The sequence below is a fragment of the Urocampus carinirostris genome, chromosome 19 (assembly GCF_059441175.1).
Source record: "Urocampus carinirostris isolate Australia breed hairy pipefish chromosome 19, RoL_Ucar_1.0, whole genome shotgun sequence".
In the NCBI taxonomy this organism is placed as follows: domain Eukaryota; kingdom Metazoa; phylum Chordata; class Actinopteri; order Syngnathiformes; family Syngnathidae; genus Urocampus; species Urocampus carinirostris.
In genome coordinates this window covers 13,125,938-13,152,806 of record NC_142367.1, presented here as the reverse complement: position 1 = coordinate 13,152,806, position 26,869 = coordinate 13,125,938, and the positions used below count along the sequence as shown (strand labels likewise).

Below are 26,869 nucleotides of genomic sequence, written 5' to 3'. Positions count from 1 at the left end.
GATATCCGCCTTCGGCTACCCCCCTGCATTCACCTACGACTCCACTCGACCAATTCAAGTCACGTCACACCAAATGTAAATTAATTTAATAACTCCTTACCATCATCTGATCACAGAACTTGTCATTGAAAGAGTTAGGGAAAAGGCGCGTGACGGATGTCAGACGGTTGACCACATTCAGTGTGAGGCTGCGGTAGTCGCCCAGCATCATAAGCAGGGGCCGCATGTGAGTGTGGATCTGGTCCACTTCAATGGTGGCACCCTCCAGAAACTATACAAGGAAAAAAAGTGTAACATATCTCATTTTTTCATCAGTGATTTTAGTCATCGTTACTAACATAGTCTCCTTCTTAACTAAACCCCACAAACTGTACCGGGTGCAAATATGGATGACACATCAGCATGGACACGTATGAGAAAGATGCGTGGAGGCCACATTCATTTTCCTCTCAGTGGAGGGAACAAACACTCCATCCTGTATTGATCGAGCCACAGCAATGCTCATTAGTGCTATCAGGGGCAGAGATGAAAGAAAGAGTGGTGGGCTTAGGAGGGGGAAGAAAAAAAAAACACAGGATAGAGAATGATGGCAGTAAAACAAGAAAATGAAGGCTGCGGGAATTGAAGGAGAAAGGGGACGAGGAGCATGGAGGCCGAATGGATTTGGGATTTAATTTTAGGTATCGATTGATAAATAGGGACCTGGAAGATTCATCCGGTGTAATAAAGCATGGAAAAGTTTAGATGGATTGACCAAGAGAACCAAATGAGATTGAGAAAACACAGTTTATGAAACTGCATTCACCAATAACACGACAGCTCGACACTTTAAAAAGTTCTAGTTTGAAGACCTTTACTCATGGGGAAGTTTATATGTAATAAAGTTTCCAGAATTTCTTTTTACATCTGTACTATAAGACGCACCTAAAACACCCCAAGTTTGCCAGAAATTTTAAAGCACAACTTATTAGTAAAAAAAAATACGGTTAATAAAATTAGGGAAGCATAATCACAAGTGCATAATTACACTTATCACTTGAAGAGTGAATATATTTAATTTTAAATTATTTTAGTGAAACCAGATTTCATTATGTTACTTTATGTTCAATTAAAAGTTTTTTTTCCCTAATATTTATTTTTTTGCAATCCCAGCTCTTATAATGGTTTTAATTTCGTGCGTTTTATAGCCCCGTGCGCCTTATAGCTGACAATATTTCCCAAAGACATTTTTTAAAGGCGTGCCTTAAATTCCAGTGCTACTTATAGTCTACAACAGTGATTTTCAACCACTGTGCCGCGACACACTAGTCTGCCGTGAAAGATCGTCAGGTGTGCAGTGAGAAATTATCCAATGTCACTTTTTAAATTTTATAAAACATCTATGAATCATTTTTGGCAAATATTATTTCATTGTCAAGTGTCTGTGCTGTAAAAACTGTGGGTATTATAAATTATATTGTAATTAAACATACTGTTCAGGGTCATTTTATAACATTTTTGGTTAGTGGTGTGCCGCAAATTTTTTCCAATGTAAAAAACATGCCCTGGCTCAAAAAAGGTTGACAAAACACTGGTCTAGAAAACATATAATGTATATTTGATACTGACCTTCCTCATGCATGCCTCCCCTGCTTCCTGAAGCTCACTATTAGTAGAGTTCAGAGCTTTGAAAAGAGCGGCAATGATCTTTTCTCTGGACGGCGGCAAGTAGTTGCAGGCTGCCAGTGCATCTAAAAAAAAGTGGCAAACATTTTCATATTATTTATGTACTTTATTAGACAATACAAAGAGATTGAGAGATGATTTTAACTTGTTTTATTGGCAAATTAACTTATTAATTGGGGAACAAAAGTTTTGTTCTAAAACAAGATGCCATAAACACATGAATCAATGTTTTTTTTCTTCAAACATTGGAGTATCTGAGTTGACTTGAGCTAAAATCCAATCCCTAGAAGAGGATGTGACTCACTAAGAGCAGCAATCCGCAGCGGCACCAGAGAGGGGAGGCTCTTGTAACATGGTAGTTTCATCAGCGTGGCGTCGTCCGCTTCACACAGGTTCAGCAGCTGAAGGCGCAGCAGAAAATGCAAATTAGATGTTTATCTGTAAGCCCTGAGGTTAAACGTATCCGATGTGAAATAGTACAAGCTTAATACTTTATCCCAGTACTGTAATTTCTTGGGATGCACCGAAAATAGCGGTGACCCTGTGCATCCATGTTTTTTTTTGCTGCTAGCCAGACATCGGCTAATGTTTAATGCTACAGCTTACTTTCTATAATTTAGCAGTTTTGATGTGTAAACATGTACTTTGTGTGTGACATTCAATGTGTTTGTCCTCAAAGTTTTTTGGTTGGCGCTAAGCCAGTTTGAGAATTTACAATTTAATTATGGCAATATATACACAAGTGTGACTCATTTGTTGCATCAGACTGCGCCAACGCCCACACCTTCCTTATCATCATTATCGATTCCTTTCGTTTTTGTGTCACTATTCATAGTACGTTTTTAATAAGCAATTATAAGCATTGAAATCAGAAGCCTGTAATATGCCAGTCAGTTATTTAGATTTTTAGATTATGCCTTTAAGCTGGTCCGTTCACATTTCTTCTTTCAGTGTTGCTGTTGTGGTCTTACAGCCACTCCAGTGCATCCCTCGTAATTTCATACTTAAATTTGTGAAGGAGCCTGTTGCATACCTCTGTATAAAAGACCTTGTGCTCTATGACATTGAGGTCCATAGTGAAGAGGCGCGGCTGCAGAGTAGTACAGAAAGTGTTTCCTTCCATCAATCCAATCTGTGCATTCGCAGGTTGATGACGCAGAAGATGTTTCTTGGGGGGGACCATGTCTTGCAAAACCTGATGAGAACCCATCATTGATTAAATTCATTTTTGTCAGGATTTGAAGCACAGACATTTTACCTCTTTGTGTGGCTCCATGATGACAGTCACGCTCTTGCCGGTGACCTGAGCAAGCACCTGCAGGGAGTGCATGGCCTGCTTTCTGACGGTGGAGTTGGGGGAAGTCACTTCTCGGACCAGGTCATGTGTCACCATGTGGAAAGATTTGTCTTGGGCAGTTAGAAGTTCTTCTGATTTTTCTTCATCCTTCAGAGGCGTGGCGCAGCGGACTAGCAACTGCTCCAGGGTCGTCTTTGCCATAGCCACGGCGCCATTTGACACCTTGGCGAAAGCCAGTCAACAATTTTTCTTTTCTTTTCCACTAAAGATCCTACAACCTTACCTCCCCAGTGAGGTCCATCATCACAAAGAGCAGGGCCTTGAGAAAAGTCAGCTGGTTTTGCAGAACCCAAATCAGGGGTAACCTTTCCATTAGGAATTTAATAGACACCACACCGCCGAGCTTGGCATACCAAGCTTGCTCATAGCAGCAGGCGCATAGACGCTCCACGATATATGAGAACAAAGGAAGCTGACAGGCCTGCAGAATGATATGCAATTTAAAGATGAACAAGTAATCTCACTGCAGAAAACTCATAAGAGATGACGATGCAATTTTTAGCACAGTAGACTCCCGGGATATGACTTATGGCGAGGGATAGAAACCTATGATAATAAGCTAATGTGTTCCATACAACTGGTACCCTAGCTAAAAACACCTGCAAGGATTGTCATGCCCTTAGAAGACTTGCTTTATTCACCTCCGTATTCTTAATAATAGTCCCAATTTGGTGCGGCCATATTTTTTTAGCGAGGGTAACGACCTGTGTCCCTCTTTTTATTCAAGCTTTGTTTACATGGCTATCATTGTTATGCTTCTCCCTATACTATCACTGCAAGTCTTGGGACACATAGGTAATGAATACAGGACAAAAAAATACAATATTATATTGGCGACTAGTAAAATCTATACAAAGCTTTTTAACTGGTCAAAGAGAGAAAGGCATTGTAATGCAAAATAATATGTTGTTAAAATTGTATTGTGGGGGAAATGCTGTAACGAGGGGCAAAAAACATTGTAAGGTGGGGACACTGTATCCAGGGGTTACACTGTACTAAAATAGAATATTGACATGCTTTTTTCAGCCCTAATTTTAGGGAAAATAAACTTATATTTTATAGTCATAGCAATTTTTCCTCATCATAAATGATCTAATAATTAATATGGGTAATCAAACAAATTTGAAAACCACAAGCAACTCACCCTCTCCTTGGAGCCAAGAATGATGCTAGCCACATCAAAAATAACAGCAAGGGCCACCTCTCCAATCTTACACAGCTCCTTCTCCTCGTAGGACATACAGATGGCGATGGCATCGATCAGAACGAGGGGATCCATGCCTTTTGACCCATTCTCCTCACTGTGGAACATAGCCGTGCTCGGCTGACTGCCGAGCTGATAGCACGGCAACAAGAACGGACCTGGAAGACCAAAACACATTTTTTTATTTTTGGCCAAAATGGCTAAATAAACAGTTGAATAACTTTATTGTGGGATTGGAGCAGAAACCCACCACACTGCTGAGCCACAGCAACCATAGTGTAGTGACGAATCAAGCTGGCTACAAAAGGCAGCGCGCTGGGCCTCAGATCCTTGATCACCGCAGACATGAACGCTCCAGTCAAAGCCTGTTCAAAAGTCCGACGAGCCGGCGTGTCTTGCGCCTTGTAGCGATGAGAGATAATTACGTTGGGGATCCACTTCTCAGTGAAGCTGGAGGGAATTCAAACATAATGAATTAGCACTTGTCAAATGAACGCTTGGCAAAAGTGAATTTAATAAAATATTCTTTGTCATTGATTACAACGCATTGTACAAAGCGTACAACAGGATTTGATGTAGCAATGACGTTAGCAGCAAAAATGGAAACAAAGGTATAATAAATAATTTCCCATAAATAATCAATATATATATATATATATATATATATATATATATATATATATATATATATATATAAAATTCTGTTTTTCAGTCTTGATTGCTTGTTTAGGGCGAATATGGCAGTGGAAGAGAAACTCTCCACGAGTCTGTTAGTCTTTATTTCAAGGGCCCTGTAACATCTGCCAGAGGGTAGCAGCTTAAAGAAGTGGTGGCCGAGTGAGGAGTCCTTAACAATGTCCTCCAGAATGGGCAGAGAGCAGCCAACGATTTGGGGGGCTATGGTTCTCTGTAAAGTTCTCCTGTCTGCTGCCTTTAGGCCAGCATACCACAACGTGATACCTTATGTATGTTTGAGATGGAAATATACTGACATGTATAGGGCTATTCCCCTAAAACTTTCTTTTACATTATCCATGTTAGACTTCATTTTGAGACATCAAACTGTAGCATGAGCTCGAATCCAACAAAGGAGGGGAGATTAGTTAGTCACATCATCATCATTGATTCTGGGCAGGGGCTAATTGACTTTCGTCCGTCTGTTTATGCTACATCCCAGCCCTTTCGTTCTCTTTTCATTAAATCCACACTTACGCTCATGCCGAAAGACAAGTATGTCAGCGGGCATGTTTCTGCCGGGGTAATGAAGCATGTCAGTTGCGATCAAGGAGCTGCGACGGCGGCCGCCTCCCCTGTCAGACATCTTGATTCGTCCTCCCCTCATGAAAGATTCTCTCTGTTTTTCTTCTCCCTGCATTTACGCTGCTCTCGCCCTTTCCCCCACCATTAAATTACTTTAAATATCGCCTTTCTGCAAACACCGATAGACATCTGCCCCCGGCAAATGATGAAAGGCCAATTGATCCTCCCCAGCCCACTGTGCTTTTGTCGCACTCTGATTTCCTCACCTGCTCCCCCGCCCTGCAAATAGCATCCTTTCAAATAGCAATAATTAGATGAGGCGATCCATCAGCTCCACCCCCAGCGTGTGGCATTATAAAACACAAGCTCAAGCATGGAGAAAACAGCTGCTCAATAACACAGCGGCCCAGTCGCCTTCAGCTGTTGTAAATAACAACTACCAACTGGGACGACAACAGAGTGCCAAAATAGAGGACAAAATGCAAATTGGAGCTTTTTCATGGAAGGGGAGGTGCTAAAATAGCATCTTTTGCCTTTTCTAGGGAAATTAAGCAGCTAAATGTGTCATTACAATGATAAAGATAATATTGGATGCAAAAAAATGATGTTCAAAAAACATCTACGCATCAATTACACCTATTATGAATATTATTCTCAAAATGGATGTTTTCTTACTTGGGATGGGAAAGAAGCTGGTAGAGAGCGTGCTTGTTATCGTCCAGGCTGGTCATGGCGACCAGAAAACACTTGATGACCTCCCACGCCTGTCTTCTGTAGTACGGTTCTGTGTTGGCACTCTTCAGACAATCCAGGGCTGTCTCGATAGCCTGGAATGGAATATGGCGAGTCAATAAAAGGTTTAAAGCAAATCTTAAAGTAACTATCTCATAAAATCACCATTTTATGATCAAGATGATGTAGTAAAGACTAGAAAGCAAGTGAAATTTTGAAAATCGCAAACCTGTATTCCATTGATATTGTATCCTATCCAGACATGGTAATTTATAGTCTTGTCAGTCCGAAAGATTATTTCAAAGAATCCTGCCTTGCTAAAAGACACCTTATTTTAAAGCTGTTAAATTTACACACATCAATGTCTTTTGATAGGTTTGTTTAATCTAATTGCAAATAAAACTTTACAATGTCTGTTATCACTTGTGTTTTATGTCGTGGTTCTCAGAGTACAATTTGCAGCGTGTGAGAGCCTGAATCAAGAGAAAATGGTCAGAGAGTGAAACAGCTATTACATAGAGTATATAATCCTGTTATGGTGGACCACACTAAATTTGAGATTACAGACTTGGGACGGAAAGGAAGGAGCAGATGAAATAAACCAAGAGGAAAAATATTGCTCTGTTTAAATTACGGAGAGTGGCCTTACCTTCTCCATTGGGAGCTGAATAGAGGCTTTGCAGTCGGTGAACTCAGCCTTGATGCTGGGCCCTTGAACCTCAGTCACAACGTAGTGCAGCCTCTGGGACTCTTTCAGCATTTTCCTGTTACTGCCACCAAACTTTCCCAGGACCCGATAGGCTACGTGAGAGATGCTCTCTGCTGGGTTGCGAAGGGTACGCCACAAAGCCTTAAGAGTACGGAGAGAAAATATTTACGGGTGGTCAATACAAATACAAATGGTTAACATAAGCATCGGCGGTATATCATTTTCCTGCCCGGCAATTGCACCAGTCCGTAAAACTTCCTACCTGCATTAGCTCAGCCCTCACAGGTTGGATATGGTCATACAGAAAGTCCGGCTGTAAGTTGTCCACGCAGAGCTCTAAGGTGCGAAGGCCTTGGCTCACGAGAGTCTGAGAGCCGTTGAGTGCTGAGACTAGCGGGTCCATCAGCATGGGCAAGTATGGCAGCAAAGAACTGAGACGCACAGGCACTGTCAAGCATAACTCCACAAATAGGTCCTTCATGTGCTGCTTATGGAGGCCACTCTGCAACATGTTCAAACCTGGCGGCATAAAAATAGTGAGAAAATGTAGCAGAATTGACAAGTGCAAACCTGATTACGGTAAGCCCCCGGGGTACGGTTTCCCCACCTGACGACGTTTTCACTTTACGGTCCTAAATTAGATGATTTTGATGTTTTTATCTGGGGTACAGGGATTTCATAGCCAATTACAAAAGGTTTCCATTCCCTGCATTACGGCAATTTCACTTTGCGATCCCCACCTCACAATGTCGTATCCCGGGGGTCCACTGTATAGTGTATTTGAGTTGTACCTTGTAAGAGATTGGGGAGAAGAGGCAGGAATTCTTGGTAGAGAAGGTCATGGCTCCCCCCACCAATCGAGCGAAAGAGTGCCCGTAGAAAAAGGAAGTAGTTGTAAGGCTCCTTAGCAGATTGGGCCAGTTCCATTGAGCTGTTGACGATCTTGTGGAGGTGTGGCTGAAGACAAAAGATAAACAGTTGTAAAACCCATGTAATAAAAGATTTGAAAAAAAAAACTTACTTTTAGCATTTGTTCATTTTCCGCTGCAAAAAGTGACACTGATCCAAAGACCAGTTTAAAGAGCTTAAGGTAAAGATTAGACAACTCCACATTGGAGCCCATCTCTGGCAGTCTTTCCAGAAGGTACTCCACCAAGATTGTGGCGAAAAGTGCCGAAGTTGTCAAGTTGGCCAGGAAAAAGTTTGCCACAATCTGCGCATGAGTGGCAGAAATTAAACAGAATAATAAAAATGTTTTTCATTGTTGCCGTTTTTACCTGAAGTGCATAGTTTTTGGAAATCCTCTCCACCATGTAGGGGACAGTAGTTTGAAAGATCTCTTTGAAAGTAAGCGGGTTCATCATTGTGAAGACCCCAGCAAAGTGTTCCAGGACCTCCTTCTCCTCCTTCATGCGTACCGCCTGGCAGTTAGCTACCCGAATGTATGCCTGCTGGTTATTGGCCACCTGCACCTTGTCGTTACAAAAAAACATATTTAAGTTTGAAGACCACAAAGAGATGCAAAGCAAATCTAACGGTACCTGATAGATGTCCAACGCCTGCATGGCATACTTGACCAACTTAATGTAGATCTGAGTTTCCTTGGGCTGGAGCTGCTTGTTTGGTATAAACTGAGCCTCTGTTTCAAAACCAAACAAATTAATTTGATATGCAAGTTTTTTTATAAAACTGAAACTTTTCATACTGATATCCTGCAAAATTGTATTATACTACCAAATACTAAATACTATATAAAATATAACACAGGCAATACAAAAATACATCACAATAAATAACAAGATAAAAAACAGAACTATTGCGAAAACCTTTAAATGGGAAAATCAAAACACAATATTTATTTAAAATAATGCTTTTTTTTTTTTATTTACATATATATATTCTTCCATCTGTTTCTGAGGTTAATCCATTCCATAAGCACCTGCTTACGGTGAATGTCAGAGAAATAGGAACCATATACGTACTATAGCGTAATACAATGAATCCGTTCCCCTCATCTGGGATATTGTTATGTCTCAAAGCACCGTGGAACTTGTAGTAAAAAAGACGAATGACACACAAACTTCAGCTTACAAATTAGCCTATTATTGGTTAATTTCTCCAGAACATTTCCATTTTATTTCCAAATCCAAAGGCAAAAATGCCGAATTTGTATCCATCCATATACAGTGGATGCTACAGTTGTATCTATCCATATATAGAGGATGCTGGAGTTGTGTCCATCCATATATAGTGTAAGTCTATGCTTCTGTCAAGTCAGTTATTGTAAACAGGCAAAATGCAGCAATGGAGCCAACTTTTAGAACAAGAGCAAACAAGCATGGTGCTTTGTTGATTTGGGTGAGTGACATGAATGAAGTCCTCCTTTAATAAATGTCAAAAGTTAAATGCAGAAATGACATTACTCATAATTATCTAACCCTAACTCTTGGATTGCTCGCAAAGAGAATGTATCCGGGGTTATATTTGTCACTAGCCGTGTACCAGATTCATTGAAATTGCTCCAATCACCTCCCAAAAAACAGAAAGAAGCTCTCTGATTGGTTTGAGTGTTCTGGTGCTCTTAAAATGAGGCAGAAATTCCGTGAAGAACGCAAAAATCTGCAGAATAAACAAAAATCTGTGATGCACAGAGGACGCTAAAGTCAAACCGCAATATGGCTAGGGTACACTGTAAATATTCTTATTTAAAATATTAAGTTTTCAGTTACCTTTGGAGAGTTATTAATAAATTGAACTGTCTTTATTGCCAGTGACAACATCGTTGTAAATAATATGCAACGAGATTAGACATGTGATAAAGACTTGGAAGGGAAAAAAGATCAAACTGTCAGGATAAAAGGCAACATTTTTTTACAAATAGTGCACTGTTTGTGAATAAAAAAATAATAGTGCATATTAACATTTTTTTCTAGCCGTACCTCCAGGGGCCTTGCATGAAGTGATGCCCCACGTGATGGTTTTTACCCCACACACCAGGGTCTTCACCAAACTGCGGCAGTCGGACACTTGGAATGTCTGCTTGTCCTCTTTTTCACCTTGCCTATCGAGGGCGGCGGCGGGCGGCTGGGGTGCGATGGGGATCGGCGTGGGAGGAGCGGGAGGTGGAATAGCCGGCGTGATCGAAGGAGTGGGTGTGGCCGGCACCCCTGGTAGAACACCGGGCTCCACCACGCCCATTTCCGACTGCGGTTTGCACTTCTTGAAGATGGAGACCAGCTGGTATCGCGCAATGGTGTGGAATTTTAGCACAAACACCTGATGAGGAAAGAAGAGACAACAACAGGAAATGAAACAGAGTACAACAAGGTAATGATGAGCTTTGCTTTATGCTTGCTACCTCCAACATCCTCATGAGGATGTCCCGCCCGTTCCCGTTCTCCTGCTCTGACTTGGAGCGGATGCAGTCTACCAGGTTAAGCAAAAGCTTGCAGGACATTGTCTGGATATTGCTGGGGAGTGATTCGTCGTCGATGTTCTTGGCAAATAGCTGCACGGCTAGGGATAAATCGCTCAGTGGCAAATTCTGGCGAACATGGTGGACGAGGTCCGCGAGTGTGCTGTATGCCAAAGGTCTGAAATGAGAAGTGGCAACAGAATTGAAATTTACGACATGGGCTTTTCTGAAGAGCTAAGACAGTTATGGGAACTGTGAAAGTAGTCTGCCAAAGAAAAGAGCAGGAAAGTGAGCTGTTGAGCGACAATATTCCCTCCAGGTCTCGACAGCTCGTCGGCACTACTAATTTGGAACGACGCTCCAGTGGCGAGTCAGGTCAAAGACGTTTGGACATCGAGCAAAGGGGAGAATCGGCCGTCGGGAGAAGCGACATGACAATTTGACAGACGGATCTCAGATGTGGTCGACCGCCAAGAGACGTGCCTCATTAACATGCAAAGGACTCCGAGCTGTCAGAGCAATTGCCCGCTAAACAGGGAGATGATTGTGATGGATGCGCAAACGAGCAACTCACCGGAGAGTCTCCCGGGCGGTGTATCCGGAGCCGATGAGGATGGATTCGTCAAAAAGTTTATCCATGCAAGGTATAAACTCTGCAAAATAAAGAAACACTTTGACCTTTTCTTGCGGCACAAGTATAACAAATGTTAACAACCTAACCGCCGTGCCACCAGCTCGAAGGATACCAATTTGTAAAATTCGGAACCTACTTCCATATTTTGTTCCGTATGCAAGGATAAATTTCAGCCAGTGACAAAGCATGAAAGCTGCTGTTAATCCCCACAGACGACAACAAAATACAGAGTGAGCTAGATACACCCAGAGTGCCTGAAAAGAGGGAATAGCTGGAGTTGTTCAGAGCTGGTGTAAGTGGCTAACATTAGCGGCTAGTGGGAGAAGCTACTAATACTCATGACGATCTCCAAAATCGAGTGAAACTGAATAAACAGGCAGGCTGGTTAGTAACAAACAGTTAAGGCAAACCAAACAACCTGCATCCAAGCATAGGTGGCTAAAGAGGGAAACAGTGGGACGCAAAGTAAAATATGGCTAAATCAAAGTGTAAGGTAAGTGGTTGTTGAGTACTAAAAGTAACACTAGGACAAGCTATGTTTGCAAAATGGTCATTCAAGCTTTTGTGGTAATAAGATGGCTGCTAGATATGTCAGCTTATTCAATTTGTGTAATATAATCACAAATTTCTAAATCTCTGAGTCTTTAAAAAATTATAAGTGGTTAGCGTGTGTGCGGCACAGTTCTGAGTTCATGGGTTCAAATCCAGCTACCAGCCTTCCTGTGTGGAGTTTGCATGTTCTCCCCGTGCTTGCATGGGTTTCCTCCGGGCACTCCGGTTTCCTCCCACATCACCAAAAACATGCATGTCAGGGTAATTGGCCAAATTGTCCCTAGGTGTGAATGAGCGAGTGTTGTCTACCCGTGTGTGCCCTGCGACTGGCTGGCAACCAGTTCAGGGTGTCCCCTGCCCACTGCCCGAAGATAGCTGGGATGGGCTCCAGCACCCCCGCGACCCTACTGAGGATAAGCGGTGCAGATAATTCAGATTCACATTCAGATCTACTTTATTGTCATTCTAGTACACGTGTATACAGAACGAAATGTCGATACATCTGACCCGCCCAGTTTCCTTGAATGTACAGATATAAGTAAAAGTTGTATTGTATTATGGCTACGTATAGTATTTTACCATAGTGCCGATAGTGCAAGAGGAGTAGCTAACCAGATGTGCAAAATGGGCAGTCAGGTTAACAAGTCAGGTAAACAGTAACATTAACACTGTAACAATAACGCTGTAAGTACAATAGTGGATAGAAGGATGGAGATAGTATATGTCTATGCTTTTTGTTTGAATCAATAGTTTTATTTAATTGAATTAAGTATATTGACACCACTAGTGGTCGCTATGTAATACACATTGGGGCTTTAAAATGGCATTACAGCTACACAACAAACTCAAAGGAGCATTTGTTAACGGTGCGACATACACAATTATGATTAACTGCAATGTAAACTTTTAGTCAATGACGTATCGAAAAATCGCCTCGTCAAAAAAAGAAAAGAATATATATTCTTTCTTTCCATTTGATCTAATACATTTCAGTACCATCACCTAAATAAGAACGTCTATAATATACGGAGCGACACTACGCTAGTGACCACAAAATCACTGGCATTAGTAGCATGTGCTGTTTTTAAGCGTCGAGTTTTGATTTTATCCTGCCAAAAACAATGTTAGCTTTGAAGCATGCGTCTCATCCTCCTAACGATGCCAAGCGCTCATGCGGGCACATACGGTTGCGTAGTTCCGTGGTGAGGATGTGTTTGACGGCGATGAGCAGCTCCTTGCGGAAGTGAGCAGTCTCCGAGGGGCAGTTTGTGAGCAGCTGGAGCATTCCCTTCACCATCTGCTGGGAATACTTCACCACCAGGTCCTGATAGGGTGGAAAAACGAACGGGAACAAAAAGCAAAGGAATGTTGTTACTCGATGTATGCAAGTCGTTTTTGGGATATTTCACTTTTTTTGATGCACATTTTATAAAAACGCATCCAACGACACTACCTGGTAGATTCGAATGATGTAGGCCAGAAACGAGAGTGTCTTGATCTGTGCAGCGATGAAATCTGCATACAGTTCCTTGTTATAAAGCTTGTGCTGTCTACAAAATATAAAAAACACAAAAAAATAATTTAAAAAAACAACACTAAAAAACAGCACGTTTATTCACTTGAGATACTCATTGACGTTGACCCGCTTCGAATATTTGTTTGGAATTGGAAGAGACCCCAGCTATTTCGTCCTTCTTATGATAATGGTTCACTCCATCGCGGGGAAAAAAATTAATAATAATAAAAAAAGATTGGAGAAAAATTGTTTAATCAAAAAAGAAAAAACAAACCAACGGATGCTTCTGCCCCAAGATTCACGCAGATCGCACTCCTTGAATTGAGATCTCTGGTGACAGTTCAAATCATAGCGTCTTTACATACTGTATTATGAGTCGACATCACTCTTCCTTCTTTTGGAATCTCATTAGGAAGGATTTGTATCCCTCACCTTCGTGTCTCCCACATGAATAAATGAATGAATATAATAAAAATATATATTTTTTCTAATTAAAAAAAAGGAAAAAAAGCATTTACAAACTACTTTGCAGATTTTCACTTTTTGCGGGTGGTTGTGGTCCCCATTGACTGCAGAAATGAGATATCTCTGTACTCATAAACACTATCAATATGGGGTTACTCATTTGTCTCAAGACACGTAAACGATTTATTTGTATTGCTCCAGATATCCATAAATTCGTTTCCAATTGGATTGCATGTTAACGTAGTCAATGATGATCGTGATGAAATTAACGCCTTTGAAAACAAAATGGCCAACAATGCCTTGCTACATCAGGGAAAAAGGAAAGAAACAAAGAAATTGTGTCATCAATTGAAACAAATTTATAATTGGCAATCGGTTCATGGTGTCCCCCTGCCCCCGCAGCCCTAGTAAACATAAGTGGTCCAAATTATGGCTAATGGATGATTTTAATCAAAATATCTCAAGTTATATGTTGATTGTTTCAAAATTTCTGCCTTATGACTGATTTACGAAGAAGAATAGAATTCACTTTTATTGTCATTCTTTGTAACCATGCACACAGAACGAAATGTCGATACATTTGACCCTTACAGTTAAACTGTAGCGAGCCGATGCATCCGCAGCCAAACAGGGCGCCGCCATTTTAGACCCAACTGCTGTGTTGGGAGTCATTAGGTGACCAAACCCCCCAATTCCAACCCTTAATGCCGGGTGCCAAGCAGGGAGGCAATGAATAACCAATGTTGTAAGTCTTAGGTATGACTCGGCCGAGGCTTGAACCAGCAACCTCCCAGTCTTGGAGCGGGCCCCCTACCATCTAGGCTACTGATTCCAATATGTGTTTTCTTGGTAAAACATTGTGATATGTTTGTCTTGTTTTTTATTATTTTTTTTTTCTATGTTATTGTGATTTTGTTTATTGTATATTCTAGTAAAGGTGTCAAAATAGTTGATGGGATTTGTTTTTTCCCCCCAACAGTTGTTTTCTGTTTCCAATTAAAACGTATTATACATTTGTGGATTTTGATCTATCATAATATTGTATCTGAAATGGAGAAAAACATAAAATGTCAACAACAAAGAGGACGTATGTAGATCTACATAGAGGATTTAATTCATTTGTCTGGCAGCTGTTACCCTGTCTGCCCCAAAAACTTCTTCATACCTGCCAGAGATTCCTGAGGTTTGTTTTTCCCTTAATTAACTCTGCTCCATTTCGTGCCTATTTCGACAGCCTACGCTCAAATTTCACCTCCCGCTAAGCCAATTTCTACCATTCTAACTTCCCCAAATGGAATGGAAGCCGGCTTTAGCGACATCATCAAAAACTGCTGCTAGGAAGGGGCGATGAGGAGAGGGGGAATGCGGAGGGGAGTACCATTCCATTAAAAGTGTGCCCAATCTCATTCAGAAGACCATAAAATGAAAATTAATTTAGTTAGTGGGTGTGTAAGGTGATGGGCTTGTAATTCCTGCATGGGCAAATGGATGTTACCTGGCTTGTGGAGAGACCTGCAGCATGATGGTGCTCATGATGAGGGGCACAAACTCCGACACCACGTTGTGAATACTCTGCTTGTAGAGCTGAAGGGGATAGCGAGAAAAAAAGGAAAAAAAAGACATTCTTATAGTAACAACATAATTACAGACTAGATGATTTTACCCCAAATCCCCAAATACAGCTACCTCACCTTATGACATCTTCACTTTACGGTGTGGAAAAGCAGTTTTTCAGGCCCCTCTATATAGCATTTTCCCCATCACACAACTTTAATGACATGTGTTGTACATATGCTTATGAAACTTGCGTCTCTAAGATACCGGTCTGCTGTTAGTCAACGTCATGTAAAATGTTGGTTTGCTATTGGTTTGAAGATTCTGATTTGCTATTGGCTAAATAAAGTACATCCCACAAGGCCCTTTTCCACTTGTTTCTGTTTGTAATCTTATGTGCCTTGTAACTACACAGCGAGTCGGTGATACATTATTTTTGTACTGTATTTATTCACTATGGGTCCAAGGATTGAGCTGATGCTTAAAGTGAAAAGGAGAAAATGATAATCATGGGAAGGAAGCTTGCATATTTGAGAAATAAAAAGAAAGTACAATCATCGCTGCCCTAGCTAAGTTGCATGGCCATAACCACTTGAGGATCGGGACTACGGTTAAAAATAAAGAGGCGATTTGAGCAAGGAACTCTTCTAAGAGCATGCCAATACTCGTGAGTGGGACTTTTAAAAATCAATCTAAATTTCAATCAGTCATTAATCTAAATTTTAATCAGTCATTCCCTCCCACTCTGCATCCACACGCTACTCCACTCGACCGATTCAAGTCATGTCACACCAAAGGTAGATACAATTTCATTTTTTGTCTACGTATACTGTATTTATTTCTAATGGGTTTTAATCATGTACATGTACCTTACACATAAGTAGTACTTACTATATACAGTCGTACCTCTACTTACTAATTAAATTCGTCCCGGGAGTAGATTTGTAACCTGAAAATTTTGTAAGTAGAGGCACCTTTTCAATGTATATTCGCTAATCCGTTCCAAGAAATGCAAAAGTATTATTTTTTTTCAATAAATCATAAAAAAAGCATCAAACGTCATAGTAATGAGCAATAGCCCGACCAGTCAAAACTTTTTCTAGGTGGTAAAGTTACACAAATTCATGGACTTTTGCCAATATGTTTTAAATTTAGGCGGATAAAATCGATGGGTGCGACCTCCTCCTTGTCGTCTCTTAAGTCTTCCTGCACAGCGGTGAGTTGCATCGCCTCCAATTCCTGCAGCTCTGGTGTTGAAAGCTCCTCAGTGTGCTCCTGTATCAGCTCATTGCTGTCAATTTCATCCACCTCAAGACCCATGTCCTTTCCCAGTGAAATAAATGTGTCCACTTCATTCTCCCCCTCAAACTCCTCAATTTCTTGCTGGGCAACAGCATCAGGCCACAGCTTTCACCAGGCTGCATTAAGGCTACATCTGGTCACCTCCTGCCAGGCCATATTAATCATCTTGAGGAAAACAATAATGTCAAAGTGCCCCTTCTAAAACTCACTAAGGGTAAGCTGTGTGTTTTCAGTGATGTCAAAACATCTCCTGAACAGGTGTTTTGTATAGGTTTTTTTAAAGTTTGCGATGACTTGTTGGTCCATGGGCTGGAGGATAGAGGTGGCGTTGGGTGGGAGGTACAGCACCTTAATAAACGAGAACTCATCCAGCATATCATTTTCAAGGCTCGGCAGGAGCATTATCATTTATTTCCTGCTTTGTTACAATGTTCAGAAAAACTCTTCTCCGTTTCTTTTCTCCTTGCTGCTCACTTTTCTGAATGTCGTTTTTGGGGTCCATCGTGAATGTTTCGCATTGCTAGCATATAGTGGAGTACAGTACTTTTTACAGAGCGGGAATGGGACCGGAAGTAGACACAAAGAGGAAGAGGGCACAAAGAATACGCGGTAGACACAAGAGCATGCCGGCGCTCACGCATACGAATCAGGTTCCCGGTCACACTACTGGTCTGTTTAATCGTATCCTGATAAATTTGTACCTCAAATAAATTTTTTCACGCTCAGTTTGCCTGAAAAACCTGAAAATTTCTTACGTGGAGAAGTTAGTAGTAGAGGTATGACTGTACAAAATTGTGATTTTTCTATTTTTGCCGGGTGTAGCAGGGGTTTAGAACGCATTACCCAATTACTATAGGTTTCTGTCCCCGGCTAAATGGCAATTTAACTTGGCAATATTTCTACCTCAGAAGAATTCATGTTCTGTTTCGGGGGTCTACGGTGATAAGAGAACGGTGGATATTTGTCCTGTGACAAACGCCAATCAATCCAAAAACACAAACGAGTCAATCAAGTTGTCAAGCCTCATAATAACCCAATACTGTGACAATAATTTCATTCCACTCACCTGATAAAGAAGCACCACGCTGAGTGGCAGTTCTGCGAGCACTTTGAGGGACAAAGACCCTCGCGGGATGATGGTGTGCTACAGACAATGCATAAAGATTACTACATCGCCGGATGACACACTCACATAATTTGCTCTCACAGACATACTCCAAATGAGACACTTCCCCCTCAAGAGTCAACAAGACGTCAGAAACAAGTACTCAGCTTGTGCTACAGATTTGAGTATCCCATTTGTTTAACCAATGCTTGACATCAAACCCAGGGGTGGGAAAGCATCTTGAGATGTTAACTTAAAGAAATTTGCAGAGCAGAAGGGCGAAGAGTAAAAAAAAAAAAAGATTGATTTTATCTGACTTAATCTGATACATTTGCGATGTAAAAGGAAAAGATATCCTATTATACCAATATGTTTTTATGAAGACATTTATGTATGCATGTTATTTCACTTTTTTATTAATATACCCATTTATTGTATTGCTTTTGAAACATTCTGAACTAAAGCAACGTTATATATTATGCCTTTTTTAAGCACTAAAATTTGATAATATTCAGAAAAAAAAAGTTTTTTTTGGCATGATAAATATCTTGATAAAAAAAATACAATAAAAAAAATATCCACAATTAAAAATGATATTTAAAAGAAATTTACATTAATTTATTGTACACAATGTTTTATGAAAAATATATTTATTGGAGGAGAAAGTAACTAAGGGACACTGGGGACAAGACTGGCACCAAAACAACACCAACATTGTATATGTAGTACCTTTCTTTACTATATATATTTTTTTAATTTTACTTTGTTTACTCATTTAAACAACTTTTTCAAATTTTCAAATTAATAATGGGACTAAACATGGTCCTTAAAGTTGATGTCCGTAACCTCAAAATATTTTACTTCCTGACGCCATCTTCTGGATGAAATCACCATTCCAGCTCCTTTTGTTACATGTGCAAAATTCAACGTGTGGAATTCTTAGACTCCGCTCAAATAAACTCTTCCTTTTTTCATCCTTTTTTGAGTTTGGATAGGCATTTTGACTGTATTTGAGACAGTCCTTTTCTTACTTTCCAGCACGCGTGTGAAATCCCTTTGCTCCTCCGCCTCATTTCCTTTAGCCTTATGCGCTCGGTGGCCGGAACACAGAGGGTGAAAGAAAAAACGAAATTGGCGCGGTGGGAAGAAATTTACAAAGGCTCTTTGAACTCAGTCTGGCGTTAGCACTTGTGATGTTACGCTCCAAGAAGACGCTCGAAACAGGGATTGAGCGCTCGCAGCAGCAGTATCACAATTAGTGGTCTGGATGTCTCGCTGGATTGTGGTGACAGACAGTGATTTCACGCTCAAACCAGATGCTCGGCAAGTGGCACGCGCTTGCGTAACGGGTGTCTTGATACGTTGTTCCGATCCCTGCCTCATTTGGTGAAAAAAATCATGTGACCGCGGTGACGTGACGCGCGTCTCGGCAGGTGACCGTGGACATGTTACTCAAGTAGGGGGAGATCGAGTCAGTCTATTTACCCTAATCAAACTCACAATGCTTTTAAAAAGGAGAAATATCACTAAAAATGTTGTGTCTTGTGAGATGGAGAGCTTTTGCGCGCAATACGCCATATTGAGAACAACGGAGAGTGAGGTAAAGTTAGATCACATTAGATAATTTGCAATTGAACAAAAATAGGCATTCATTGACACAAAATACATCAATTTATATAATACGCACATATACACACATTTATTTGGGACTCGTACAAGTTAGTTTTGGTATCTAAATGTCTGTTTTTGTGATTGTTAATTATTGTGTGTTTGTTTATGTGTTTGTTAGTTACCAGTTTGTGTATTTCTTTAACGGACCATGTGTAATATTTGACCTTTAGACGTCACTGTATTGTGTTGTGCAAGCAAAAATGAGTAAGAAGATTTGAGACTCAAAGAGACCAAACTACAGTATTTTTTGTCTAGCAAAGGACATTGCCCTAAATTGTGTCAAAGGTCTCAAAGCACTGAACCATTTAAACACATTTGCTTCAATGAAACAAAGCATTGGTGAAGTGGTGTTGTGACTCACCACACTTAATTGTGACCAATGCTTTATCACATCGAACCATTTTGACACATTGCCGTCACGAATGGCAGCCACTCCAGCAGCTCCCGTGTTATTTTCGATTGTTCTCAGTTTTTTTCGATTGTTCTCAGCTTAGGGATGCTGCTGGAAAAGTGAATTTCCCTTCGGGGATGAATAAAGTATCTATCTATCTATCTATATTTATTCAGAAAGCTTTGGTTTTTCCATAATTACTTAAAACATACTTAATAGAGAAATATTTAAGGGAAGTATTTTTTCCTTGTTGTACAATTTATGTTTTTATACAGGACTTTTGAGTTGCATTTTGTGTATGTAGAGTACGTACTATACAAATACATTTCCATTTGATAAAGGTCAATGTAATCGTGATGTGGAGCAATGCTGCCACCTAGCGCTTACATGTGGTACTGGGTAGAAAAAAATGGCATCCCCAAAAAACTGAGGTGCTGAACTTACCGTTCGCGTTTCACTGTCTTCTCTTTCGGGTGCAGTTTTCACCATCACGGAGGTGATCATCCCGACCATTTCCGGGGAGGGCACTGTGTTCTCACCAATCACCTGAGGGTTCTCAAAGTACCGGGCCTAGGAGGCGGAACCCACAGTTAACCAATTGAAATCCCCGACAAATTGAAACACATCATGCAGATACTTACAACAATCTTCGGAAGGTCCTTATAAATCTGTTTTACAAAGTCCAGAAAGTGATGAATCTGAAAATATAGAAATAAATTCAGTAATATTATATTAATAATTATCATGCAGAGTAAAGAAGACACTCACCTCCTGTGAGATGGGAGGACGGAATAGTTTGTGTAGCTCGATTATAATTCGGAGGCATATCAACACGTTTTCCTCGCTTTCGATCTAGAAGAAAAAAAAAACTTCAGCCGGTATTCTATGCGAACAGAAATAGAATGTGTGGAAGGCCCCTTACCTCCAGGAAACGAAACATGACAGACAGAATGTTCTTGGTGTGCGGTCGAAGGTGTTCATTTGTAGGAATTCGGTGGATGATTTCTAGCACCAACTTTCGTAATTGCTGCATCAACATAACGCAATGTTTTGTGATAAAATGCGAGATAAAGCCCGATTTCCATGCCTTCTTGGTAATCACTGTACCTGTGTTGGCTTTTCTTGTAAAAACTGCACCTCTCCATCCTGAAGAAAAGTAAGGAAGCGAGGGATGATGTGTTCCAAGAAGGTGGAGTACTGAGGTGAGGATGTCACGTTCTGAAATGATACAGTCAATGTAGCGTTAGAATTAAACACTCCTGTTTAACAATATAGTAAGATTTTTTTTACCTATCACTCCAAAAATTACTCCAACAAATTTATCGCTCAGAATTTTTTTTTCTGCTGAAAATGAGCAAAACGGTTTTGCCGATTTCGTCCGAGGGAAAACAGAAATAAGGCTTCCAAAAGAAAAATGTTGTGATGACGTCCCGTTTAAAGTGAGGGAAGCCGTGCAAAGCTGGTTTTTACTTGATGGCTAGTCAGTGCATGACGTTGCTTCTTATATATAATTTTGCACTAAAGAAAGATGAACATCAAATTGGAAGCCCTGCCAAGTTCTCAACCAACAATACATTTTTTTCAGAAGTACCTGTAGCCCTCTCCTTCCAGGTTTTGGTTAGCTGCTAGCTGCTAGCTAGACCTTGGCTAATGTTTGCATGCTAACAATACAGCGAAAACCCACAACAGTTGTGCCGTTTTCACTCGTAAACACGTGCTTTCCACATGGCATTATTTTTTTCGGCCTAGCTCGGAGTCAAACTCACCTCAAAGTTCTCGCTGACCTCCTGCATCATTTTCAGCTTGGTCTCATCAGCTACAAATGGACAATTAAACCATTAATACAATTTGATATTGCACAATAAGAACCATTTCTGGACCTCTTCATAGGCTTTTCAGATCTTATCAGTTTTACTTTCATCGCCAGTTTGGTCAAAAAGGTACACTCTTGCACACACACACACATTCACACAAACATCCACGCTCACATGCATGTACCTTTGACTGGACTAAAGGTATCGCTCTCATCACGTTGCCCATGCGTGGTTCGTACCGGAGTTATAACAACTGCTATGATCAATGAACTTACGTGTGTTTGTGTCTGTAAGTGCCGCTACAAACTGCAGATACTTTTTCATCAGCGTGGTCTGATCCACCACGGTGGGGCTGGGAGTGGGCCCAAAAGCCATCGTGGGAGCTGGAATTGATTGGGACACAGTGGAACGGGGTGTGGCGGACGTCAGCTTGTTCTCATGATGTGCTCCACTGCAGAAATAAAGGTTGATACAGGAAGGATTGAAGGAATTATGAATTACAATATTTGTTTTCATTGGTCACAATGTAGTGCACAATGTTTACAACGAGATTTGACGTGGCACTCCAGCATAAAAGTAATAAAAGACCTAAAGAAATAAAAATGTGATTAAAAAAAAACAATGGATAGGCAATATTCACAATGTAGTGCTTGTAGGCTGGCCTAAGTTAGAAACGCATGGGAAGAATAGTGCAATAAAAAAGCAGCAAAATATTTCCCAATACCACATAAAGAATGGAAAACTTTAAGAATAAGCTTCAAAGTGTTTCAAATATATATTGACACACACAAATTGTGTATATATATATATATATATATATATATATATATATAAAATCTCATCTCATTAGCTGCACCGCTTATCCTCAGTAGGGTCGCGGGGGTGCTGGAGCCCATCCCAGCAATCATCGGGCAGTGGGCAGGGGACACCCTGAACTGGTTGCCAGCCAATCGCAGGGTACACAGAGACAGACAACTCGCTCACTAATTCACACCTAGGGACAATTTGGACCGGCTAATCCACATGAAATGCATGTCTTTGGAATGTGAAGAAAACCAGAGTGCCCGGAGGAAACCCACGCAAGCACGGGGAGAACATACAAACACTGCACAGGTTTTATATATATATATATCTATATATATATATATATATATATATATATATTTGGTACCACTTTCCTGCGGTGTGTCTTAGGCACGTACAGTCTCAAGGCTGTTTTTTTTGGGCAAAGTTATATCCCTCTCATGAAAAAGTACTAGTTTCCATGGTTACCAATAGCAGGAGAAGCCTCCTGATCCAACTCAGATACAGCACTTTTATCATATGGTCACCGTTGTTTTATTAATGTAAGGCGTCATTAGAGATGGGCTGGACCTTGGCACCAATAGTGCACAAGTGGAAATACTATCACCAGATTCTAAATCACTTTCATGTTTTTTTGAAGAAAGACAAATTTGTGGCGATGACGTTGCATCTTCTGCGTTTGTGACATATTAAAGGCTCTATGTCCAATAAAGGACATTGCATTTTGTACATTTTTGTGTCTTTATTAATATTTTTCAGGTATTTAATTGAATGAATAAATGAAATGATTCCATTACACAATAGAAGAATGATTTAAAATAAAAATGGTTCAGATAAAAATGCATGAATATTTACATACATATCTAAATAAATAGATTACTTATGTAAGACAAATAAGCCATCACAGCAACCACTACTCTTTTTTTTTCATTTTTTATTTCCTTTTGTTCCGTTTTGGCATTTTGCCGCAGGCTTGAAGGATACAGTCTAACTACTCAGACACTTTCTTTTTGGGTGTTTTTGTTTATAACTCTTTCTCCCGCTCTCCATTGGATTATGGGACTACCCGTGCCTTTGTCTCGTTCGAACTATGTTCACCCTATTTAAAGTTTTTCTTTTTCTTCCTGTTGCTTGTCCCATTTTGTGCATCAACACAGACACCGCCTCCTGATGGATAGTTCCTGGACCTAGACAGGTCTGGCAACAGATCACCAATTTCCAATAAAGTACTACAAAGTCTGAGAACCAGAAGTTTGTCATTGTAATTGAAAACATCCAGGGCTATGTAGTTATGAAATAATTTCCCCCTAATTAGTAAATACAATCCGGGGTACAGATTCACTCCACTAAATTTACGCCCATTGGCTTCAAAAACAATAAAAATGGCTAAAGGGATACCGAGATTCTAAAATATACAAAATGTGAGAAAGTATTACAGACGCCTCCCGACTTGCGTACATTCGACTTACGAATTCCGGCAGATGTGATCATTTTTTTCGGGATGTCGAAAATTACTTGGACATTGCTGTAAGTTAGATTTGGTATTGTGTGCACCTTTTTTTCAAGTACAGGTCATTACTGTAGTGCTTCTTTCCGCCACTACCGGCATGTGGCATTATTTGAAGTGACAAAATATGCTTCCTCTTCCTAATTCGTATGTAAACATCTCTTTTTCACCTGCTCGTAATCCGACCGCTGCCACCAATGTAGCGTGTCGTTTTGTGTGGGTAATGGATTGCTCCGCCTTCATGAAAAAATACTCAGAAACACTAACGGTCTCTTTGTAAACACACTGAAATCTCTCAAAAACTAAACTCTCGCACATTTGTCCCTCTACTGACATCATTCATGCCCACCTCACATTCCACGCCTACACAATCTCCAGCGCGCTAAGAACTTTGACGTTTTTATTGTTTAATATTCTGCGCGTCTATTCAATAAGGTTGGTGTAAATTGTAAGGAAGAGGCAATCTGTTTCTTTTGAAACAAAAGTGGAATAAGAAAGCTTGATGCAATTGAGAAAATGGTCGGACCGCTTTTTTACCATGGAGGAGAACCACTTGAAGCGCATCTCCCAAAAGTAAGTAAACTAACTTTATCTTTATGGGGCATATTATTATATGAAATGTTTATTTTAAACTACAAAAGAATACAGGTTACTTATACAAGCCTTAAACATGTTTATATTAACCTTAAACATACAAAATATAGCACTAAAGCAACTTACAAACAAATCCAACTTACGAACGATTGTCCGGAGCCCAACTCGTTCATAGGTCTGGCGGCGTCTGTACACGTTTTTTGCCCAATTTTTTTGCCTATTTCTATATATCTTATCGGTATATTCCAATTATTTTCCAAAATGATACGTTTTGAACACAGGCTGTCTTGTTTATGACTTACGGAGCTTTGACGTCATTTAAAGCACAGCAGCACCCTAGCAAGCCAGTCACTATTAAAGTTTACATGTTAACAAAGCAGGCTGAATAATAAAGCATAGTACTGAAAAACAAAGCTATACATTAGGTGTTGACATTCTGTGTGGTCTGTGAAGCCCTTTGAAACTCCATGTGATTAAGGGCGTCACTAGTAAACACGACTTGACTATAAAGATACATAAAGTTAACTCATAGAATGGTTAGGCGACATCCTCCTTCGTGGTAAAAAGTGGAAGAAAAAAAAGCGATCCAACCATTTTCTCTACCGCATCAGGCTTACTTATTCCACTTTAATTTCAAAAGAAACGTCTCGCCTCTTCTTTACACCACCCATATCGGATGGATGCATGAGATATAAAACAATAAAAACGTCGAAGTTCTTAGCGTGCTAGAGATACAGTGCATAAACACACAAATCAGGAAGTAGAAGCCAGATTTCTTCTTCGGTGTGGATGCTGGGTGACCTCTCACAGCACCACGCGACGGAAAGAGATACTACAGCACTGTCCTTTGCTCTGATATAGGTGCACACAACACAAAACTTACAGCAATATCTGGAATGTTCGTAAGTACTGTTGTTCGTAACTCGAATGTTCGTAAGTAGGGGAGCTTCTGTATTAACACCCAATAGCAATGTGCTACTCTGAAAGTACTCATTTAGTTACAGATTAATGTACAAACTTGCATTGAAAAGCGCTATAGAAATGCAGAACTAACCCTAACAAAGAACAGAACACATTGAAGCCGATCCCCTAAAACTGCTAGAATGTAAACACTGGCACCTGGTACCAACACTTTCTCATTGCTAATTTTAAGTGCTTTCTTTTTATCTATTTTGGCGTGAACTCTTATCAAATTGTATATTACCTGAATTGGTTATTATCTATGGATTACTTACAAAAGGATGGATCTTTGGTCCATAATTGTAACATCTCTTGCTATAATGTAAACACTGGCTCTAGTATCACCAATATCAGGCTAGTATCGGCACCCACATGATACGTGGTATTTATACTTGCTCATTCCAAATTTTAGGTGCTATTTACTTTACAAGTTTGGCTCTAACTATACCGATTATACCAAAATTTAATATATTTTTAAATGTTTGATGAAATGGACACGATTTTGTCGATAATTTTGGTATCTATAATTAGAATGTTAACACTGGCTCAAGTATCACCAATATTAGGCTGGTATCAGCAACATATGATACCTGGAATATATATATATGTGTATACATATATATGTATACATATATATGTATGTATAAAATGCCACCAATAATAAAAAAAATAAAAAACAATTATATTCTCGTGTTTGGAGTACAAACACAATTTGGATTGGACCCCAGTTAGATTTAAAAACTATCGCTTATCCACCGACGCACTTTGATGACGTAGAATCAAGCCTCGGCTAACAATTCTTTATAAACGATTTCGAAATGAAACGCTTATTAAAAAAATACATCGTAGTGAAAACAATGTAAGAATTTGAAGCTTCGAAGTATTTGAATACTAAAAGAACAGTAATTACAAACAAGACTTAAAATGCAATATAGCCGCCATTATGTTACAAGTTAGCTTAGTAAAGAAAGAGAACGTTGATTTTGCTCAGCAGTGCAAAAAAGGAGTTTATATTTTACAATGGAAAAATTAAACTTCGTGCTCATAAAGCAAGTTGTTTTAGAAGAAAATAGCATAGCAGAAATTTGCTTAGAATGAATAATGATAGAAAAATAAAGCATCTTACCATACACAGAATAAAACCGAGTCGGTCGAAAGCAGTGCAGCGCCGCTTTGAGCAGCGTTAATATGAAGTATATCAATCCGCGTATCATGTATAAAATGCGGAGTTTTTATGCATCATGGTCAAAATTTATCATGAATATATTATTCAAAGAGATATATTTTATAAAGATATATATTTTTCAAAAGCAATATTGGTATTTTTTAAAATCTATTTTATCTAGTGCTCGCGGAAGGATTTGTTGCACATGGGGGTACTGTAAGACCATCATTTTCGATGGTCTTGACTTAACTCTACGGTGGCCGTACAATGACAAACCTAAGATGATGGAGAAACGAGATAAACAAAAATTGCAACACATTGATCGAAAAACATTAAGAATAGAATAATAAAAAGTTTGTATCTATATTTTTAAACCTAAAACTAATTATTCTTTAAATATTGTGTTTTTTTCTGTGTGTTTTTAATACATGGGTTCTCATAATTTATTATAAACCCAATAAATATCAAAACACAATTCAACTACGTGAATATT

The 26,869-nt window shown here is 39.8% G+C and overlaps 1 protein-coding gene across 2 annotated transcripts in view; it reads right to left on the bottom strand.

Annotated features, from left to right (window-relative positions):
* trrap (transformation/transcription domain-associated protein) overlaps positions 1 to 26,379 on the bottom strand; it is a 103,756-nt gene extending 77,377 nt beyond the window's left edge. Inside the window, exons 1-30 of one of the 2 annotated variants that reach the window (XM_088323149.1) lie at positions 26,338 to 26,379; positions 21,622 to 21,797; positions 21,299 to 21,348; positions 20,640 to 20,750; positions 20,455 to 20,559; positions 20,301 to 20,384; positions 20,174 to 20,230; positions 19,977 to 20,102; positions 17,432 to 17,509; positions 15,005 to 15,093; positions 12,982 to 13,078; positions 12,714 to 12,852; positions 10,917 to 10,995; positions 10,286 to 10,520; positions 9,867 to 10,203; positions 8,469 to 8,566; positions 8,205 to 8,399; positions 7,949 to 8,140; positions 7,719 to 7,884; positions 7,190 to 7,446; positions 6,868 to 7,068; positions 6,162 to 6,313; positions 4,477 to 4,676; positions 4,167 to 4,384; positions 3,246 to 3,443; positions 2,924 to 3,184; positions 2,699 to 2,860; positions 1,970 to 2,066; positions 1,609 to 1,730; positions 101 to 271 (exon numbers count right to left, since the gene is read on the bottom strand). In XM_088323149.1, the coding sequence (XP_088179275.1) occupies positions 101 to 271; positions 1,609 to 1,730; positions 1,970 to 2,066; positions 2,699 to 2,860; positions 2,924 to 3,184; positions 3,246 to 3,443; positions 4,167 to 4,384; positions 4,477 to 4,676; positions 6,162 to 6,313; positions 6,868 to 7,068; positions 7,190 to 7,446; positions 7,719 to 7,884; positions 7,949 to 8,140; positions 8,205 to 8,399; positions 8,469 to 8,566; positions 9,867 to 10,203; positions 10,286 to 10,520; positions 10,917 to 10,995; positions 12,714 to 12,852; positions 12,982 to 13,078; positions 15,005 to 15,093; positions 17,432 to 17,509; positions 19,977 to 20,102; positions 20,174 to 20,230; positions 20,301 to 20,384; positions 20,455 to 20,559; positions 20,640 to 20,750; positions 21,299 to 21,348; positions 21,622 to 21,721 (4,377 nt within the window). In that variant the 5' untranslated portion in view covers positions 21,722 to 21,797; positions 26,338 to 26,379. Of the gene's footprint in view, positions 1 to 100; positions 272 to 1,608; positions 1,731 to 1,969; positions 2,067 to 2,698; positions 2,861 to 2,923; positions 3,185 to 3,245; positions 3,444 to 4,166; positions 4,385 to 4,476; positions 4,677 to 6,161; positions 6,314 to 6,867; positions 7,069 to 7,189; positions 7,447 to 7,718; positions 7,885 to 7,948; positions 8,141 to 8,204; positions 8,400 to 8,468; positions 8,567 to 9,866; positions 10,204 to 10,285; positions 10,521 to 10,916; positions 10,996 to 12,713; positions 12,853 to 12,981; positions 13,079 to 15,004; positions 15,094 to 17,431; positions 17,510 to 19,976; positions 20,103 to 20,173; positions 20,231 to 20,300; positions 20,385 to 20,454; positions 20,560 to 20,639; positions 20,751 to 21,298; positions 21,349 to 21,621; positions 21,812 to 26,337 lie in introns of those variants that run through there. The other variant, XM_088323148.1, reaches the window with a different exon arrangement.
* Between the last annotated feature and the right edge of the window lie 490 nt (positions 26,380 to 26,869).